General features: G+C 41.7%; 1 protein-coding gene across 1 annotated transcript in view; it reads left to right on the top strand.

The window, feature by feature from the left end:
- The window catches only part of NBEAL2 (neurobeachin like 2), a 3,059,867-nt gene that overhangs the window by 1,583,932 nt on the left and 1,452,887 nt on the right, over positions 1-23,048 (top strand). The window contains exon 13 of the mRNA XM_044066003.1: positions 14,107-14,687. Coding sequence (XP_043921938.1) covers positions 14,107-14,687 — 581 coding nt within the window. The remainder of the gene's footprint in view (positions 1-14,106; positions 14,688-23,048) is intronic.

Here is a 23,048-nt window from a genome sequence, read left to right as displayed (position 1 = left end):
TCCACATGGGACTACAGATACCTGTCCAGTAGTATGTGTTCCTTAATATTCACTAGGCCTCATGGTTGGAATGTTCACTACATCAGTAAAGGGAAATGTTAAACAGTGGGCTCACATGATATTTGGATTACTGTACATCCCAGCAGATCATGTGCTATTGTTTCCCCACCCCCAACTTAGCAGTATACCCCTGCAAATGCTTTAACAGAAAATCACCTATGGCATATCAGTGGACCAGACAATCTCAGGGCTGTAACATAGATATTGCTCACACCATTGTATGTTTCTCCTGATGCAGGATAACAATGTACATATTTATGCTGCTGATTGTGTGATGAATGACTCCTCTCTGTCTGGTGACCTGAGTGGCTCAGTGGACTAGGGAAGGTAGCATGGGTGATGGTGTTGATGGGTCTAGTCTGGAATTACTCACATCTTTTGCATGTGAGGTAGTACTATGTTGGTGTTTTCACAGACTGTCATACCTCTTAGTGCAAGAAATCTGGACAAAGCCAGTAAGATTGGGGGGGGGACGACGACGACAAAGGACCAAAATAGGGACAGATTTTAGATGATATCCCTATAAACCTAGAAAGTCACTGAAAGTAGAGGTGTTGCATTATTACATATGTTCTGAAGGATATAACGCAACACCTTTAGAACTTATGTAATAATGCAATACCTTTACTTCCAGTGACTTTCTAGGTGTTGCATTATTACATATGTTCTGAAGGATATAACGTCTGAAACACAAATGTTTGTCTGTAATTAGTATAATGTAGTGACGTCAATATTCAGTAATTCAACAGAAGACCACAAATGTATGAGGAACAGACCAAACATGTAAGGCAAAACTCTGGACATTCTGTGGAAATCAGGACAGTTGAGAGGTATGCAGACTGTCTATCTGTTGGTGGTGTAACATTACCAACCGCAGTCACAGATTAAGTACAGCACACAGCTGGAGAATGCTGTGGACAGTTTGAGTGAAGTGCAGTACTGCAGAAACAGGGGCGGATATTAATGTCTGTAACATACGGAATCCCGGACTAGAGTACAGGTAAGTGTGGGCTGGAGTCACCTTATAAGGACTGACATTGCCACTGAGCATGCCCATACACTTAGTTAAAATGAGCACAATCCTGTTTCCCCTTCATCAAAATGACCTGTTGTGTATAAAAGTTTATACATACAGATATATTCATCTGTAACTCTCTCTCTCACATGCATAGTATAGCTATCGCTATGTAGCGTCAAATAGATATGTACTGATATATATATATATATATATATATATATATATATATATATAGAGAGAGAGAGAGCGCAATATATATTAAAATGATACTTGCATCCCCCCATATATCTACATAACACACATACATATCGTACACACACGCAGCTACAGTTATATATACATTCCTGTTACTTACAGAAATATGTGTATGGATGTCTATATTGCCCGACATGCCCTAATAATGGTGAGTAAATGTCCACAATCACACAGCCATACTATTGCTCAAAGGATCCAAGCTAAGGGCGCAACAGTACAAATTCCTCTTACCCACAGACCCCTGTGCCTGCTGAATGTTACCATGTAGACAGACACAGGTGAGCAGGTCAATGTATAATGTTGTCAATGCATGTGTGGTCAGGGCAACTTGTCCCTGCCCACAGTTATGCCTATTTAACTGCAAGCAGCCACATATGGCCATACTGGTAACTGTACACACACAGCTGGGATAATCACAGTTATCCCACTGCTAGGATACTGGATGCAGATAACAGTATGAAGCAGTATCACACTGCAGGCCACAGATGCTGGTCAACACAGGCTTAGTTTGTGTAATACACAAGTACTGTGCCTGCATTTATACATACAACAAACTTAACATGTGGTGTGTGTGATAACTACTGTTGTCTTTAGTGGATAAAACTAGGTAGGGGTTCTAATCTCACTCCAGCCCATGTGTGTGTGTGTGTGTGTGTGTTTGTGCGCGTGTGTGTGCATGTGTGTGCATGTGTGTGTGTGTGTGTGTGTGTGTGTGTGTGTATCCTCCTGCAAATGAACAGACATGCCCTCATGAGATGTCCACCTGCAATGGTTATGCACTTTTTGGCCCTGTAACATGGCGCTGGCTTCCACACTGCCCTCTTGTATAAGGCCTGATGATCTCAGCCACCTTAAGACTACTAGATGACATTGTAATACCAGGTGTAAGCCGTGGCACATGCAATAAGTACAGTGATCTGTAGTGTATAAGACTAGATAGGTAGGGGTTATAATCTCACTCCAGCCCATTTGGTGTGTGACTGTGTCAGTGTGTGTGTGTGTGTGTGTGTGTGTGTGTGTGTGTGTGTGTGTGTATGTGTGTATGTATATCCTTCTGCAAATTATTAGGCATGCCCTCATGAGCTATCCACCTGCAATTGTTATGCACTTTTTGGCCCTGTGATGTGCTGTTGACTTTCACACTGCCCACTTCTACAAGGCCTGATGATATCAGCCACCTTAAGACTATCAGATGACAGTGTAATATCAGATGTAAGACATGGGACATGAGATAAGTACTGTGATCTGTAGTGTATAAGACTAGATAGATAAGGTTCTAATCTCAATCCATCCCAGTTGGTACATGTGTATGTATCCATATGGCGTAACCTTGGTAGCCTAGACATATGTAGGGATTAGCAGTGTTTTATTTGTAGCGGGTGATGTGCCCCCCCCAAAAGACTGACCACAACAAGGCCTACATATGTCATCAAGCATAATATGTCCTAAAATGATAGTACTAGCAGACATGAGGTGTGTTGCATCTACCACGTACTGTGATCTGTAGAATGTTCCATTAGATAGGTAAGTGTGCAGACCTACATACAGCCGTCCTGCACTACGTGTGTCCCTTGTTGTGTCCTGTACCCACTGATCAGAAGTGATGCTAGTCTCAATGTAGCCATGTGTTTGCGTGAGCCTGTTACTTTATTTTACAACATGTTATGGGACCATGGGACATATCAGTTAAACACAGAGAGTACTGTAGCCTTTGACTTTCACTGGTTGGAAAGATGTGGATGCATTCACTGTTGTACAACCAATACTGACAGGTTTGGGATGTACATCCCAGACTGGCACTTGTATACTGAATGTGGCAGTCATCACAGCTATCATTGTATGCAATGACACTTTTGCCATGTCACCGCACAGGCATGTTGTACAGTTGTAGCAGCCACACAGGTTCCAAGGTACACCAGTACACATTGTCGAGAACATGTCCTATGGAGACCATGTCAGGACCGTACATGTGTAGTCTGTCTCTGAAATGCTTTGGAGGGGATTTGTGTGGCTCCATACAGGGAGGTGTCAGTTCCCACTGTGTACCTCCCATGTATCCATGACAAGACTGACGTGCCACCTGTGCTACACACTAACATCAGTGTGGTTATGCATAGTACATGCTGGTGAGACAGGTATGTAACACAGGCAGTACACCCTACATGAAACAGGCCCCCGTATGCATGTCATGCACACATCTGCTGTGACACACATCGTGTGCAGATTACACATTGGGATGCAGAACACAACAATCTTAACTGTTGCATGGCAACTGTTGATACTGGACACAGAATATATGTAGATGCATCATCGCTATCAAAACTGTGGTGGCACTTATGAAGGGTTATCCACATATGAGCCTATGGAGCCATGCAGTTATAGTGTTGTACCTTGCTGAGACCTATGCCTGCTGTGCTGACATGCCATCCTGTGCTGCTTTATTACCACTGTGTCCATAGGTTATTCCAACAGACTGCTGTAACAAAAATATAAACAGCCCCGTGACACACCTGTCATTGTGTAACTGTACAGCCAGTTCAACAACATACAACATAAGGACCACATAAGGTACACAGATGTATGTGGCATACCCATGACAAATGCCAGCATACGGTATCTCTCTTTAACCACTACAAGTGGCATGGTGAACCAACACTGTATTACACAAGTACATGTTAAGTAATATAGTTTCCCTGTCCATCAGACCTATAGCTTAATTTCCCTGCATCAATGGCAAGAATGATAGGGAGGTGGCACAGGTATCATTGCTTGCACAGGGTGTTGTGTGGGGGTGTAAGAAGTCTAGGCTGGCCAAAACAGTAGACAGCATGTGTAGGAGTCAGAGTTGAGCATGTAAGATGGGCCATGGAGAGGTGCTGTGGGTGTCTGTAGGTGACCTGTAGTTGACAGTGGCGTGTGTGTGTCTGCATGTCCACAGTCAAACTCAGTGCTAGCCCTGCACGTGTGTATGTTGGACATCTTTGGACCATACATGGTAGAGTTGACAGGTCACCATCTCCAGCCCCGAACACGGGAACTGGCTGTGCCAGGAGTTGCACTGGCATCTCCATGCCCAAGGTCAGAAGCGTTGCTAATATCTGATGGTGACTGCTGTCTGCTGGGACCGCCAAGAACCTTGAGCCCATGGCCTGCCATGTTGTGGTTTGGGCAGGACACTCCCCTCTGTAGCACTGGATGTACTGCCACTACGGGAGCTTGAGTGTGCACGGCCATGTGGACTCTCAGCAGATGGTGTTGCTGACCTACGTCCACGGGTCCAATGCCCAACTCCAACCACACGTTCCAGCACAGACAATGTGCAGTCCAAGACAGACAGTGTTTCAGCCCACTGTCTGTCCAGTGCATCACAGAACTGATTCAGGGTGTCTCCAATGTGGCGGAGGCTGTCACGGATATCAGACTGCGCGGCATTCATAACCCTAAGCATGTGCCTGGTTTTCCATTCAGAATGTGCCTCTGCCTCTATGGTGGACCAAAACATGCAGTGGGTGACAAATGATGTGACACCTGCAACAGATGGTGGACGGACAGCATGCCTCCTACAAGCATCCCTGTCAGTCTGCCTTTGTGGGACCTTGCCAGCTGTCTTGCTATGGCCAGTGTCTATGCTCACTGGAGCCATAGTTGCCACACTTTCCTGTTCAATGTCTCAACCCTCTGACTGTGCAATATCTGTGGCCTCCGGGGATGGGGTATGTGGGGGCATACAGACTGTGTGTGGTGACAATGGGGCCAGAAGAGCGATGTCTACCTCTGGGACAGATTCAGCCCTCGACACCTCCACGTGTGCCTCACTGTGGCCACCATCATCAGTGTCCAAGGAGACGCTGACATTAGGTTGTATCAGACTCCAACCCCCACAGTCACCTGCAGTAAGAATGAAAAAAAGCAGTACATTAATACCTGCACTATTATGTACGAAAAGCATTCAAGACTCAAAACGAAGACCCACAACTGGATTTGCAGTCAAACAACTTCCTTCTCTTCCTTTGTCCACAACCAATTCAAACTCAACACAGGACCTTTATAACCATCACTTGAAGTATATCAAGTCAAACATGACCAGTAATGTTTACCTTTTACTTACTCAGTATGACACTATAATTGAAACAACAAGACATAAAACCCAGTATAACACTCTTCACAATTATATGGAAATACACATTTCACTGCCTAATGTATTTACCTTCCACCTGTTGTATTTTAAAAGGCATTTTAGATTTGTTGCCTCATTTAAACCAGGAGCCTTATCTGCTCTTACGTGTAACTGCCAAAGTGTATCTGTTTGTTGAACTGTACTCGTGTGACTACCCCCTCTGGATACTTTAGGTACTCTTCCACACTGTGCATAGGGCACTATTCTGGGCCTTAACCATACTAGACTGTAATCGTTTCTTAACAAAACAAGTGTCATACTTACCAGGGGGCAGGACCATGTTCTTGGGCAATACCTGACGGACCTGTGAAAAGTTGAGGGTGGGGTAATGTCAGTATCACTGCATGTTACAGCACAAGGTAATACATCCGTGTATCTCACATTTACAGTAGCTACTGTGTTACTTGTAGTACTGGTCCCAATCTGCATATGAGTGTATACCTGAGGTTACACCCCCACACAAAACAAACACCTGACCTCCACATAAAAGTATCTGCAGCCTGACACACTGACTGCTACAGTATTACTATGCTGATCACAGTAAGCTTACCTGCACACTCCTCAGCTGTGGAAACTGTGGCACCCACCTTCATGATGTACAGTGGGATGGATATCTGGGAGACATCGCTTGTGCCTTGGTATGCCAGGAATTCCTCACTGGCAGAGAGTTGTTGTTCTGCTGCAAGCCCTCCACCAGACGCAGCATGATCCCTGGCTATATCTGCTGCCCAGCGACGTGCAGCATTAATCATATCAGTTGCCTGATGTTGAACCTGCTCATATGTCCTGCCCTGCTGGCCCTTGGCATTAAGGTCATGGGCAAGGTCTGACCACAATGCAGCCCACTGTTCCCTATTATGTCTCCCCCTGGATAGCAGGATGTCATGATGCTGCCGTAGTCTTTGCAAGATTATCTCATTCTCCGCATCCGAGAAGGGTGTGTGTCATCTGTGGTACATTATTCCTGAAAGACAACACAAGGGGAACACATTACAGGATCAGATACGTGGATGTCCACTATGTACAGATACAAGAAGCAAAAAGGAAGCAACGTCTCTGCCAAATGGTACTCCTTCCAAAAAATGGAATCCAAGTATAAAAGGTAAAAGGAGTACCAAACCATGATGAAGTCAAAAGTAGGAACGTTCAGCAAAATATATTGAAAAACAAATTCTTTATTCCATACAGAAATATGGAATAAAGAATTTGTTTTTCAATATATTTTGCTGAACGTTCCTATTTTTGACTTCATCGTGGTTTGTTACTCCTTTTACCTTTTATACATATATGTACAGATACAGTGAGGCAAAATGGCCTGCACTATCCATTGCTTGCTCAGACATGTCATGCCCCACAGTGTGACAACATGCAGCATGTGTGGATCCCTCTGAGATGGTATCAGTAGTCAGGTATTTCCCTGTGTGCCATAAGAAATTCTGCTGTATGATCATACACCCAACACCCCAGTCTATGGTGGTGTGTCCGCTAAGGCCAACCACCCAATATGTCATAAGACCAGTGCCAGACAAATAGCAGTGTGCTATTACAGCCACTATGAAGGGACAGTCCAACAACAGCAGTGTGCCACAATGACAAAAGACAATGCAACCTTGGAGTATTTTACGTACTCTGTAGGTGTAACACAGTAGGATATCAGTGGCATGTCATTACCACAGGTGTAAGACATGCTTACTGCTGTAATCCCCATACCTGTATCCCCCTATCTGCATCCTGTTGTACACAGAAAAACAGTTACGTGCCTGGTGGAGTGCAGTGTTCCTGCCTGCCTTTTAAACATGCTCCCCATCAGCAGGTGACTACCTCTAAACCAATCTGTGGTTCTGAAATGCTGATTGCAGCCAAAACAGCTGAATTGCAGTATCATTGGCCAATGACTTTGCAGCCACTGTATGATATATAAGGCCTTCATGTATACCTGGGCACCTTTCATAGCTGTTGAGATGGACACTACTGGGGTGAGGAGACTTCGTCATAGAGGGTAGGTCTGTAGCAGAAACCTTTACATAGAGCTGTGTGTACCACAGGTTGCAGCTGGTGCTGCAGGTAGTAGACATAGGCAGAGTGTGTGAACTCTTTGGAGGGCAACCAGCTATAGGTGTATCTGTGTCAGTCTTGTTGTGGAGGCAGTGCCAGGGTGAGGGTACCCTTTACACTCCAGTTAATGCATGTGTTTATGGTACATATAAGTAACTGTGACAAATAACAGAGTAGTAGGTGACATATAGTACTGCTGTACGGATGTATGAAGTGTGTTTCTTCCTGCAGGCTGTGACTTCATGCACTGAAAAGCAGTTATTTAATTTGCAATGCTTTGTGTGGATAAAGAGTGTATTAGTGACGTGGTGCAGTGGGCGATGCAGTAGTGCAGCGGTTAACGTCGCCTCATAGCAAGAGGTTCTCTAGTTCGATGGGGTACCTACTGTGCGGTGTTTGGATGTTCTCCCTGTGTTCGCGTGGGTTTCCTCCGGGTACTCCGGTTTCCTCCCACAGTCCAAAGACATGCATCTGGAGTGTTTTTCCTCGGGCCTCCTCTGAAAATAGGCTCTGCTCTAGTTGGACTTTCCCGGTCAAGAAAATGATAAATAAAAATGATAAATTAATTAATTGCTGTCTTTACAATAATGTAATTGAAATGCAGCACAACACTGGATTTGAACCCAGGACTGTATGTGGCAAAATGTACTGTATGCGAGTCATCTGACAGACTGAGCTACTGAGTCATTGCTACAGCAGGTGTGTTTGCAAGATGTATGTGCACACATACAGGCAAAGACAAACATTTTCTACATCCATCAGTATGTGCATGGCTTTATATGGATGCATCTCTGCACCAGAGTCCCAGTTGAACATGTATTTTGCCATTAATCCAGGTGTATATTCTCCAAAATTGTGTGTTGGAGGTTAATTTAATACAATATAATAAATTATTTTTACTGTCCATGGACAGACTATTGAATGTCCTTTAGTGATGAAATTCCAATAGCTTTGTTGAGTTTTGACTGCCTTAGCAGGTGACTTTCTACATGTTGCTGATAAAATGGGATATTTACCTGCTGTCACAGGCCTCGGTTACATCTGTTATGTATTTGGCTGTCTAGTGGTATACTATTGCGCTAGACTCCAAGGTACACTCCCATTATTTTCATTACTTTTTATTCCAGTTTGCGCAGTGCGGTGTGCAGCTCTGCTGAAACATGCCTGATGACTATAATCGGCAATTATGTTTTGTTTAAACCACCTGTTTTATGTAAGAGTTGTATAAAACAAAGAGATAAGCGGAAGCAGGCTGATAAAAACTGCACAGACTATTTATTACTGTAAGCGTTTTCAGCCAAGCAGATGCTCAGCCTTCATCAGACATAAATCAACCTTGAAGCATTCGTATTATATGTGCTGGTTGTCTACGTTAGTTCAGTGTATTTAATGTGGTGTATATATTTTTTGGATTAGTTTTTAATAGGGAATTTATATGTTATAAATTCCTTCCCCGTTTCAGAAAGAACGAGTGGGAAATGGAGTGTTTTCTTATATAACTAGCATTTTAATTAATCTTTGAGAATGGTTTTGATTTAACATTTGTTATTAATTTATTTACTTTTGATTGGTTAATTATTTAATTGTTAAATAAGGTGCTGCAGTGTTGAGTTTATATAAATAGAGAGCTGTGGTATTTGATTTATGTCTGATGAAGGCTGAGCATCTGCTTGGCTGAAAGCGCTTACAGTAATAAATAGTCTGTGCCGTTTTTATCAGCCTTCTTCTGCTTATCTCTTTGTTTTATCCAGTTTTAGTTTTTGGTTTTTTGGTTTACGTAAGAGTTGTGTGGTGTGGTGGCTTAATGCAGTGTGCTGCAGATGTAATGGGCTCAGGTTCGAAACATGGCAGAGATGTTTATTTTGCACATGTGACTTACAATGCTAGAAACATATATGCTCATTGTAGCTGTAATTAGCTAACGCAGCTCTACATTAAAAAAATATAAAGAAAAGAAAAAAGGGGAGCTAGCAAAGTGATGAAATGAGCGAGCAAAGGGAAAAGCATATTGAAAGGCAGGGAGGGATGTGCAGGAAGGGTGTAGGAAAGAACAGAAGCTATCCATTTCTTGTACAGAAACAGCTGTACACTTTTGACGGATTTATAGATGAATTTGGATTCTCAAACCCCAAAGAGAGGAGTGTGGACAACATAACTGCGCCGTCAAGCCATTTGGACCAAATTACGTGTGTCCAGTGGACATGTGTATGAAATGGAGAGCTATATATGGGACAGTATTTTTTAGTTGACATGTGCCAATTTTATTTTATTTTTTTAAAGTAAGAATGGAATGTTCGGGAAGGGACATAGGTACATGTAGGGGAGGTAAGTTAGGTAGGTGAGGATGCATTTGCAAACAGAGAAGACAGCAGAGAGGGGCAGTATATGACACATGATGGGGGTGAACACCTTGGACAGAGAGGGTGTTTGTGGAATCAAGAGTCCCATGTGCCTCCAGATGGCAGCAGCATGACTCATGTCCCCACCCATGGGACTGTCAGCACTGCTACATCACTGCCCTGAGGGTGGCTGTGCTGGTGGCTGCCCCACCAGGGTGGCCAGCAAGACCTCAGTCTGGCACAGGCATTGGTCATAGCTATGGTGGACTATCCTGCTTACCAGGACTGGTAGGTCATCCCGGGTGACTACTGTCCCTTAGCCATCACTCCCAGAGAGGAGCTGGGCCCCATTCCTTGGGGTGGTACTACCTGACACAGCAGGTAGTGCAGGGATAGCAGAGGGAGCACCACCGGTCTGGTGCCATGGCCAGTTAAGGCAAGGTAGGGGGATCAACCGGAACCAGCCTACCTTGATGTAAATGAGGTAAAACAATAAGTTACGGTTAGTAACAACCAAACCATTGTTAGTATTAACAGAGTGGGGCATCATATTTATTAATCCAAATTCATATTAACGTATATTATGTGCAACACAACATTAAATAACATAACAGTCAGTATAGTAACAGCATGCCAGTATGAAGTAAACCATAAGGCCAACAAAATGGTTAGTTTAACAGAATGTGTTAATTTTGAATCATAATAAAACATAACAGTAATCAGACACATTTTCCAAAATATAGTTAGTTTAGCAAATTATGTTAATATTAATAATAATACATTACAGTAATGAATAAATGAAAATAAGGTGTAGGGAGAGAAAGAGATAAAAACATTCCATTAGTGACATTGCAGATGGTATCCCTGACAACATTGGACATACGTACTTCTACAGGTGTGTACTGACAGTTGTGATTAGAGTGACTACAGTTCTCCTATAGCTGTTGTAGCATGTACATGTCTCTCAAGCTGATAGCATGGGGCAATATGGGCCAAGCACTAACAAATGCAGGTACAGAACTACACAGAACGGTTTCACATACTGTGGACTTGTATAACTACCAGGGTGTTTTGCATTCCAGGTAATGATTTGTCTGGTAAACCTGTGACAGACAGATTAGTCAATTTTAATTAAATTACAAGAAATCGGGACACTTGAGAGACATTTTTGTGTACAGTAATTATACTAGACAGCCGTCATGGCTTAGTTGGCAAGTATGGGAGTCGAACCCAATAGCTGTGACTGCAGGGGACATCTGCAAATCATTTAATAATTGACTGCAGCAGGATAGTACAGACATGCAAGAGATACAGCCATACTGTGATTACATAGTTTTATTTCTGAATCAGCAATGCTGATGAACACACTCTTGCTATTGAGTGTAACATTCTGTGAGATCTAAACAAAATATCTGCACATAATATGGGCTAACTCACTCATAACATTTTTGTGTTCTTGAGGAGAGATAAAATGTGAGCATTACGTGTCTGATACTGAAAATGATATGCTCTGTAGCACTGGATTCGAACCTAGGACTGTGAGTGGCAAAATTTACTGTGTACAAGGGAATTAACACACTGAGCTACTGAGTCACTGCTGACTACAGGATGACTGATACTTGCCTGGAGATCACCTGGAAACAGACTATGAACTGTGCAATACAAGTTACAGGACATTCCTCTAGCATTCTAGTACTGTTACAGTGTTATACCTGACTGCAGTGACAATAGAACACACATACATGGAATACAGGCATAATGCTTATATTACTACAGCTTTATTTCACTTTCAACAATACTGGTGAACACATTATTTTTATTGGTTTGAAATATCTGTGAAGTCCATACATAATAACTGCCCGTGAAGTGGGCTACCTCACCCATATACCTTTATTACCTGAAGTCTGTGGCAGAGAGAGCATTATGTGAGTAGTATTGACCTAGAGACTGTGACAGTCTTGCACAGTACTGTGAGTTAAGCAGTACAGTTTGCAGCCATTAGCTGTGCATTCTACAGCTATTACAGTGTTATACCTGACTGCAGCAACCTTACCTTACAGACTCAGTAAATGCAGCTCTACTGCAATGGTTATGGCAAGACAGTTATGTTGCTATTCATTTATTGCACTACAGCTCTAATCCCACATTTATTGCACTACAGCTCTAATTCCACATTTATTTCACTACAGCTCTAATTCCACATTTATTGCAGTACAGACCTTATTATATATACTTTATTGCCGTTAATGCTTTACTCTTTCTTACTTATTGCACTACAGTTGGCATGCTCATGGTGCAATCTGGCCAGGCGCCCGCCATGGGACTCGACATTGCAAGCCCTGTCAACTGCAGCTATTGCGAGAGAAGCATACCATTATGCATACCTGTTTTGCAGACATTCAGCTTGCATTTTGTTAAGACAGCAGAAAACATGCTTGCATACTTGTAGGGCATTCCCTGCCCTTGCTTCTTGGATCCAGGTGTCCAAAGTTCCCCTCTTTCACCTTTTCCGGTCATTATGGTGATGATGACACTGCTCACCTGTGTGGGGGGATATCAGTTACACTCATGAGTTCTCTGGCAATTGGTGCCAGACCTCCACCGTACACTCCAAGCCCTGGAAGCCACCCTGCAGCAGCCTATTATGTTTTTTTACAAGGAGCCCAACCATGACCCTGGACTCCTGAGTGCCCCCCACTGCGCCCAAAAGCACACACCTTCCCCAGCACTACCAGCCATACCAACAGCTGATTGAACTCCAATGGATTCTGCAGGATTCCCGCCTGTTGTGCTTAATAGAGGCTGCCTTCCTGCCCTTACACGTCATTGAGCAACATTCAAAACAAGCACCATGGCAGTGCGCAAACCAGCCAAGCAGAGTTGAACAGTGCGGAAACTCGCACAACAGTGATTTAAGCGAAGCGTAGCACCACGCAGATTCTAGCAGCCATTAACAAGTTTATGCGGTGCTTAGCATGATTGAGCAGAGCTGAGAAAAGCGCAGCTGTGCCATATTTTGCAATTATATTATTAAATTATAGAAAAATAGTTCAGCACATTACAGACATGTTCTGCCTGCTATGGGTTCAAACCCAGGACCTACTACACATATAGCGGTGACTCTACTCATTTAGCTACTTGGATATTATGAACACTGGTATACCTTCATATTTACTACTGAGCTACATCCAAGTTTTGTTGGGCAACTCGCCTTGGCGTGCAAACATGCATAAACAAAACTTTAAATAAATAATGAATTACATATGGTTTCTATTTTTAGATGTTTGGGAGATGTTGAATATGTATGTATGAGTTCCGCTTGGGTTGGCTGGGCTCTGCGCCATGCAAACACCAATTAAAATAAATATTTGAAAAATAAAAATAGATGAAATTATGATTATTGATTACATCTGGTTCCTAGTTTTAGATGTCTGGCAGGTGTCAGCTGTCTATATCTGAGCACACCTTGGATTGCTGCACTCTGCACCACGCAAACAAGCAGTTAAAAAAATTAAAAATTATTAAAATAAAACAAGGGGACACATACCACATTATTGAAATGACATATTACACATTTGACACACTTCACAACATTACTACAGTGGTGGCGATCATTGAAGGGAGCCTCAGACTCATCTGCAGCCATGGTTAGCTGCTAAACCTCTCCCTACACTGATTCCATAAATCCATGTTCCTCGGCAGCCCACCATCATTAATATGTATGGTGCGCTGCCGAGGGGGAGCCATGGCCATGTATATGGATACATTCCATGTAGGCTCTACACTGTGCATACATGGATTTTATTAAATCCTGTGGTTAGTCTCATCACCCAAGATTGTTAGTCATGGTATCTTGACCACTCACTCAGCTAAGCCATTTACTTATGTTGTTCTGTTTGTCATTTAATTTAGCAAGAAAAAGGAAGAAATTCTAACCCTATTTAAAAATGAATCCTTTAATAAACTGGGTGATCTTTCTTTGATTACTTCTAACAAAGAGTACAATACAGAAAGTGAAGTCTAAGCTTTGAGTAGAATAATTTTCCGTGACCTGTAGATTGCTTTTTAAAACATGTGCATCAGTGTGTTTGTGAGTAGTTAAGCAGTGTGATTTGTGTTAATGATTTTCTGTTTTATAATACTCTTATGTGAATGGTTGTCAGAAAAATAAACTGACATTGCTCTGTTTTTTTTCATATAAGGCAGTGGAAGATGATCACACAATAATTCCAGCCCCATCTATCAAGAATGAGCAGCCACTGTTAATTCTAGTACAATGGCTTCCTGACCTCAGGTCTCGTGACTTGCAAGTCTTTGTTTCAGACTGGTTGAAACGAGTCTGTGCTGCAACTGTTCAGGGACGGATGATCTGTGTTAAAGCTGGTATGGTGAGCACAGTGCTGTCAGCCCTCCGTACTCATCAGTTGTTGGACAGAAAATGTGCTGAAAATCTGATTGACCTTTTGCAGTCACTGGGGAGCCTCTCTATTCGCCCTGGTGAACTGAGACACTTGCTTAAGCTGCTTCGAACTGAGAATGGCAACACATGTCATCCCTATACTCCTCAGGTGATAAGAGCTTTGTCAGCCATGGCAAGGAAAGATTGCCCTGTTAGCTCACTACATTATTTTGATTTGACTCCAAGCATGGCTGGTATCATGGTTCCTACCATTTCTCGGTGGCCTGGGAATGGCTTTGCATTTCATGCTTGGCTATGTTTGAATGAAGAGCCAAGAGACAGTGTCAGTTTTAGTAAAGGGCCAAAACGGAAACAGCTTTACAGGTAAGGTGGAGCACATAGGTAAGAGTACTTTTCCTACTTTACCTCTTCTAATAAAAAGTAAATTTGCACGGTGAATATTTTCTGATCAGTAATCCTTTCCACCATCCTTCACAACAGCGGTTCTTGGTTGTCATTGAGTCTGTTTTATTATATTTGCTAGTTGTTCCTTAGTAAGAAAGCTGAATGAGTTGAACGTTATCTGTGTTTATTGTGCCAAACAAAAAGACAACAGAGGAGGAGGAGACTAAAAACCCCTTTTCCCATCTGGAGCTGCTGCTGATTCAACACACTACAAGGACTTTATTGGCTTCCTAGGCCCATGTCTGCACCTAGCCTTTTGTGAGAGCAAAGGCTTCCATGTGACAGCTGCCTAAGCTAGAGTTCCATTGAGGGGAGTGGAGTGCTTGATCTTGATTGGTCAGTTTGTGCAGATGTGTTTGTTCCATTCTGATTGCCCAACTTCTACAAGAGTGGAACCTTATAGACTTTAAACAGTAGGAGGCTTGCTCAGTTCTGTGCACTGCTGTAAATAATTTTTTATCCTATTTAGGTATCAAACAATAGGTAAGGTAAATTCTTCAGTAATTGCTTTGCATGACTCTTCTCAGTAAAGTTTTACATTGAGTGTAGTGCTGCAGTGGATTTGAAATATTCTAAAACTGGTTCTTTAAACAGAAATTTCATGAGTTTCCTTACAGTTCAGTTCAAACTGTTAGGTTGATTGTCCCAACCTCTGACTTGCTCCCAACATTTCTAAGTGGAATCACATTTGTCTTTTCTTTTCCAGTCTTTTGCATCCTTTCTCTCACCATTTGAGTTAAGCAGGTTAGTAAAATTACCTGCTATTTCTTATGTTATTGATCAGTTCTAGATTGAATCTTATCAGGATGAACTAACTGCCTTGTGCACTTTCAGTATTTGGAATTCTTTTCATTCTTTCAGGACCCTCTTCTTCTTTTAAAGTATTGGGATTAGTCATCCTTTTTCTTCAACCCCTTACAATTATGAACTTCAAAGAGTTTCATCATGTACTCCTGGATTTAGTAAGCTGCTAACCATCCAGTGTTCCCTGATGCTCTTGCAAAGAAGCAGTTGTACCTAGTGGACTTGGCTGGTTAACAAGAAAAAAAAATTATAATGGGTAATTGTTTCTCCTATTTTATTACACGTACTGAGCAGAAGTATTAGTATAGCAGCTCTACTTCCTTTGCTGTACAGCTGGTTTTATCTAAGGGTTACATAATTCCCTTTTTATCTATCCCAGGGTATTTTCCCCCTCCTCCCATGCTGAATGTCCCACCCATCATAAAAGAGTGATGAAAAAAATTAGCATCCAGGAGGTCTCACCATACCAGGTAGGAACCAAATATTACTTCATGTTCTTTTTGGTGCTGAAGAGTATAGTGGACCTCAGGGCAGTCTTGAACTTAACTGGCCTAAATTATTTTGTCTCAGAAGAAACCTTTTAAATTGTCTTTGTCCAGCCAGTCCTTCCTTGTCTTGTAGAGTGCTCTTGGATGTGATGTCTGGACCTCCAAGATAGTTACCGCAACATAAAAGTTAAGAAGATTTCCAGGAGCTATCTGATTTTTCAGCATCAGGGCCAGTTACTGTTAGTTCCAGGTGGTCAGATTTCAGAAACTGCAGTTCGTAATTTTTAACTTTCTTCCAGGATGGCAACCTGCTGTTGTATCAAGGTATACTGGGTTTCATGGCAGCTGTCATACACATGATTCTGCATGTGTGGTACTACGTGAGCTTTCTCCAGTGGACTTTGTATATCCAGTGATCTTCGAGCATTGATCTTGCCACATGGAATCCACACATCTCAGACTTGCAAATTATATTTGGCATGGCAAATGGATGTTCACAGTCTATCCTCAGTCAGTACCTTCCATCTCATTTTCTTCATGGCGACAATTAGGAACATAAGAACATAATAGGCAAGCAAACAAGGGGATTCCAAGATGGTTCTTTCCTCCCAGATCGAACAGGGCCATACATGAAAACCTTGGTGTAAGTTTGAACTGAACAAGTGAATTTAATAAAGAAAGGTTTTTAGGATAGTTCTCCCTTTCGATTCTTGGCTGGAGTGCAGGGAGTGCCTTCTGTGTGGAGTCTGCATGTCCTCCCCGCGGTTGGGTGGGCGTTCCAAAGACATGCGTAAATGGGCGTGCCTTCGTTGAAGGTTGAACGTCGAGCTGGCACCACGGCGTTCGTGAAAATCTACTGCCAATCATTAGCCGACCGGAGTTCCACTATGGCGACCCCTAACCGGGAAAAGCCGAAAGACCAACAACAACATTCAGTGGAATACCTGGGACAAAGGAAAAGAGGAGTACTTATATTAATTGCAGGAGGAGCTCCAATAGTGATAGAAGAAGGTAAAAAAGGCAGATTTGTAGTGCTAAGAGGCTACTGATAAGGGAGGAGGATTACTCTGGCATGCATTTACATTCCACCTAAAACTGCTATAATGGAGCTTAAGAAAATTCTGGGGAAATGATCAGTTTTCAGCAAGGAATATTACTTATAGGTGGGGGGACTGGAATTTGATTTGCAGCAGTGAAGATGTGTCTGGGGGGGCCCAGAAGGGAAAATGTAACAAAGGAGGGTAGATTTTTGAAGAAATTTATGAAAATATTTGGCATTGAAGATGCAAATTTGGTAATAGGAGTTCGGAGTGAATTTGCATATTATTCCTCAAGATATAAAAACTGAGGTAGGCTAGACAGAATTTACATTTCACAGGAACATGTGCATTTAATTGAAGGTCTTGATACCCACCCAGTAACTTTCAGATCATGCGCCATTAATAGCTAAAATAAAAACAAAGGGTAATGAAACAAAAATGAGACCCTGGAGCTTTCCCACCTATCTGTTGAAAAGAGAGGACTTTAAGGAATGGATAGTTGAGATTATTCAGGAGCTGTTAGAGTGAATAGAAATTTCTTCTGAAAATATAGCTAGGAAGTGGGATAAAGTTAAGGTGGAGTTTAAAAATAGGGTGGAAATAACAGAAAGGGAGCTCTGTTTAAGAAGTAATAAGAATTATTTAGTGAGACTGACAAATGTTAAAGTATTGAAGAATGGAAGGAATCTCATAGAACAAGATGATGATTAGCTGCAGAATATTTGGCAGAAAATAAAGGATTACTTATTTTATTTCATTAATTTTAAGTTTTATGACTGGGGAAGTCCACTGGGTAACAAAGAGCCCCTTTTTGGTGGAGGCCCGGGGAGAAAAGCTCCAAGACCTTCCAAGTTAAATGTTACTAAGAAATAACAGAGGTCATACAGAACAATTAAACATTACAGAAGAATAATACATTATGTAATAAACACTTAGAGAGTTAACATCGAAGAACATGAGGATTTACTAGACCTTTGCAGGTTAGGTAAACTCAACATTAACCGAATAACAAAATGTGACTTAAGCTCTGAGTGAGTTAACTTTTAAAACATAGCCACAATGCATTTGTGGTTAGATGAACCATTATTTATGAAAGAAGCATCAAAACTATTTGTTATTGAAAGTATAGTACATTAGATAACCGAAATTCACTCCCAGGTAGGGGATGAGAATAGTTTAGGATGACAAGAGGCAATAGTAGTGATAATATGGATGAGCTTAGAAAGACTTCTGTTAAGCAACTGTTTTTCATAATAACTCTAGAGCACAAAAACTTTTAGCTCAACGACTCAGGCTAGGGAGCCTATAACAAAGAAGGTAATAAGAGATCCCGTAGAGGTATCGGAAATATTTTGGAAATTCTATGAGAGTCTGTATAAAGCAGAGAAATATGAAAATCAAGAAAAGATACAAATGGAAATGTTTACGGAACAATTAAATATGACAAAGTTAGAGGTAGATGAGGCTGAATTACTAACAGGATAGGAGGAGATGAGATAAAAATTGTGATGTATAACCAGTCTACAGGAAAGAACCCAGGAATAGATGGTATTCCTTTGGAAGTTTGGGATCTAGGAGGAAAAAAAAATGATAAAGATCTGGAAGGTTTTATTTAACAGTATCTTAAGAGAAGAAGTACCACCGTCTTGGAAGAAAGCAGTGGTAGCTGTAATACCTAAAAAGGGTAAGGGTCCATCAGATCCAGATTCATACCGGCGCATTTCAATACTAAACCACGATTATAAAGTGTTCATTTCTATAATGACTAAAAGAATGGCAAAAGTAATGCCAAAACTGATTGATCTGGATCATGTGGTTTTGTGAAGGGGAGGCAAACATTTGACAACATTAACAACATTGATAATCCAGACAGAAGCAGAATGTAAGAAACTACCATTGTTGGTAGGTCTTGATGCAGAGAAAGCATTTTGACAGTGTAAGCTGGGACTTTGTGAGCAGGGCAATGGAAGCAATTGCATTTCCTGAAAAAAAAATTATAAGGTTGATTAGGAGAATATATGAGGGATTGGAGGTGAACATTAAAATGGGTGGGGTTCTCTCTGTTAATTTCTGATTGAGTAGAGGAATCAGACAAGGGAGTTCTCTTTCCCCTTTATTATTTGCATTTTATTTAGAACTATTAGCAAAGAAAATAAGGGACTTAGAAATTCAAAGATGCAATTAGTATGGCAGTGAAGAAAAGCTGACTCTGTTTGGAGATATTATTTTATACCTGACAAAACCAGCAAAACATATTAGAATGTTGTGGAACATTTTGAGACAGTTTCATATCTTTTCGGGATACAAAATGAATGAAGCTAAAACAAAGGCAATAGTGGTAAATTATATACCCACACATGAACTGGTTCAGGAATACCCTTATTTAAGGGGACATGATAAAATGAAATATTTAGGAGTATAGATTAAAAATTATCTTATTGTGGCAGCTAAGGATATGTGGGAAGAGACTAAAAAGATAATACAAAAACTGAGAAAATGAAAGCTTTGTTATATGGATATGGATAGTAAGATAAAGCAGTTAAAATGTTTTAGTCTCTTTAGTCTTATACGCAGGTCAGGCATATTTTTATTAAACAGAGGAGATATTGTGGGTAGCAATTAATAAAGAGCTGAAGGACTTTATCTGGTAGTGGAAGATGGCAAGAGTCAAGTGGGGTAAGCTGATTCTTCCAGTAGAACAGGGAAGATTGGGTTTACCCAGTTTGAAGGGGTTATTTCAGAGCTACGGAATTAAGACTGCTGTACATAGCACGGGATGATGATGAAACATGGGGGAAGCTTAACAAACAAGGAGAGACTGAGATTTTGGATGCAGGCTTTTAAAGAAAATAACAGTAATCATATAGAATAATATAGCTATAAACTAGCAGAAAGTATTCTAAAAACTAAACCAACACTGGAATGGAGAAACGAGATTTTGCTGATAGAGATGACTGCAATTAGGGATAGAGACAGTAGGCAGGAGGGGGCCAGAATTTATTGCATAAATCTGGCAAAGGAACCAAGGTATTGGGAGCAAATAACTAGAGAGGGAAAGATGATAGAATGGGAAGACGCTACAAATTTATTTGAACTGTAGGTTAGAGATTGGAGGTAAAAGCTGCACTCTCTAAAGCCAAAAACACAGCATCCATGGGACCGGACAACATCCCAGGCTGCGTTTTACATGAACTTCAGAACAAACTGGCTCCCCACTTAAGCACCATGTTCAGTAATAGCCTCGCATCAGGCCTTGTGCCCACTGAATGGCGCACAGCAACAGTTATCCCACTCCACAAAGGGGGAGCCACCACTGATCTTGGGAACTATCGACCTATTAGCCTGATGAGCCTGGTCTGCAAGGCCATGGAACGTATCATCATGGAACTCAAACAGACATTGGTATCCTCCATTTTCTGGATCCCACCCAGTTCGGGTTTGTGAAAGGCAGATCATGCCTCCTGAACCTGATCGACTTCTTTGATGCAGTCATCAAAGCCGTAGATGAGGGTAAGGTGGTTCACACAGCCTATCTTGACATCGCCAAGGCTTTCGACACCTTCCCCACATTCTGGAGTTATAGCTAAACTCACTAAATTAGGTATAAATCCCTACGTCACAAAATGGGTTGTCAACTGGCTCACTGACAGAACCCACACTGTAAAAGTTGCAGACTCCAAATCTGACCTCAAAGCAGTGACAAGTGGAGTACCACATGGTTCCGTCCTGGGACCTCTCCTGTTTGGTATCTACTTCTCTGAAGTACAAGCTAACACAGAAGGCCTCTGGCTAACGAAGTTCACAGATGACTCTAAACTAGGAGCCATAGTCAAGTCCCCAAATGATGTGGACATCCTACAGAAGGGCCTCGCTGAGACAGATGCCTGGTGTCAGAGCCATGGCCTCAAGCTCAGTGACAAAAAGTGCAGTGTCATCCCCTTTGGTAAAAACTCTGTACCCATGAACTACCACATAGGCAGCAATCTACTTAACACCGAATGCGTGATAAGAGACCTTGGGACTCAGGTGGACAGTAGTCTCTCCTTTGATAGTCACATTGCCACAATAGTCAGGAAGTCCTTTTACGTGGCACACCTCATCATAAAAGGGTTCTCATCCAGGAAAAAAGAGGTCATTGTTCCCCTCTACTCGACACTCATTAGACCCATTACAGAGTACAGTGCCCCTTTTGAAATGTACTTCACAAGACATCTGCAGCTACTGGAATGGCCACAGAAGTACCTCACAAAGAGGATTACTGGCCTCAAAGAAATGCCCTACACTGACCGCCTCAAAAAATTCCAGCTTTACTCCGTAGCATATCGCCTACTCTGAGGTGATCTCTGCCTAACATATAAAGCTATGTCAAACCCAGAGCTGTTGGACATGCTACACCTAAAGAAATCCCAATCCCTTCGAGCTACACGCTCTAGGGACCTAAACCTTGTCACCCCAATAAACAGGATATGCTGGAGGGGTAGATTCCTGTCCCAGAGGCTTCCCATACTCTGGAACAGGCTACCCATCTATGTCAAGCAAAGTTCTTCATTAGCACTCTTCAAGAAAAATCCTGATGAGTGGATGGGAAATAGGAAATACACCCCGGGGATCACTTTTGTGTGTCTGCTCGACAGTGACACAGGAAAATAACTTTCTTGGGTGGCGTAAGTCAGGGAACCTTGTTGACTAGGCTTGCATAGGCCCTTGGGCCTATAGCCTAGTACCTACCTATGAACCTTTGAACCTAGGGATTGATATTGGAGTATAGGCAAAGAGAAAGAAATGGGGGGGGGTCCTAAATAAAAGACCAGCACTGGTAGATTTTTTTAATAGAGTCTAGAACAGACGCTTCCATGAAAAAAGGAATAATTTGTAAAGCACATAAAATATCGCATGATAACTATAAGAATCAGTCAGAGGAGGTTAGAAAGGATTGGGAAGAGAGATTGGATAAGCAATTCACAAAGAATGGAAGGATATATGCATGTGTTCCAAATATGCAACAAAATCTGAAAGATTTGGAATTTTTGATTGGAAATGTTTACATAGATTATATACCCCAAGTAGACTACAGAGAATTTTTCCTCAGGCAGACAGTAAATGTTGGAGATGTGAAGGTGAAGAAAAAAGGGATTTGGGAACATATTATTTGGGATTGCGGTGAGTTGGCAAACTTTAAGGATTCCCTGCGGAATGCACTGTTGGAGATGCTGGGTGGGCAGATTGGTCTGACGAGGAAGATGATTTTTCTGAGCTATGATACAGAATCGGAATTGCCTAGACATGGTAAGGCCTTCCTCTGTCTAATGGTGGCTGCCAAAAAAGCAATTACTAGAAAATTAAAATCAAAATCTAAACCAACTGTACTGATAGTAGTGAATATAGTAACAGAGGTAAAACAACTGGAATTGAGAGCTTTAGAAAAGGGTAGGAGCAAACTGCATAGGAAAAATGGGAATTGTGGGAACAATGCATACAGGGGAGGAATGAGGCCTAAAAGGTGGCAGGACTTAAATGAGCTATGCAATCTTTGAATGAGAAAGATTGAGTAGGTTATAACTGATGTAGAATGTTTGCAAATGGGAGTCTGTCAATATGGACAGTGATGTAAAATGCGAGACTAGGATTGTCGGTGTGGTTTGTTTTCATTTATATGAATATGTGATTACATGTGTAGTAGATATTGGCTTAATAAAGATGTTTCATGTTTAAAAAAAAGACAAGAATTGAATAATTTATGTAGTATTGTTTAGGTTATATGATGCACAGCAATATACGTGAAGTATAATGTTTGTTATGTTAATATACTTTGATTACTTTTATATAGGTTCATAGGTAGGTACTAGGCTATCTGCCCGAGGGCATTTGTAAGCCTAGCCAGAGTATGTCAGCTTTCGCCGCCCCATTGATTAATTAACTGAGCCTCTGTCAAGCAGAGCCAATGAAGT

The sequence above is a fragment of the Protopterus annectens genome, chromosome 3.part0 (assembly GCF_019279795.1).
Source record: "Protopterus annectens isolate FY-2018-M chromosome 3.part0, PAN1.0, whole genome shotgun sequence".
Lineage (NCBI taxonomy): Eukaryota > Metazoa > Chordata > Ceratodontiformes > Protopteridae > Protopterus > Protopterus annectens.
This window is presented reverse-complemented; position numbering and strand designations above follow the sequence as displayed.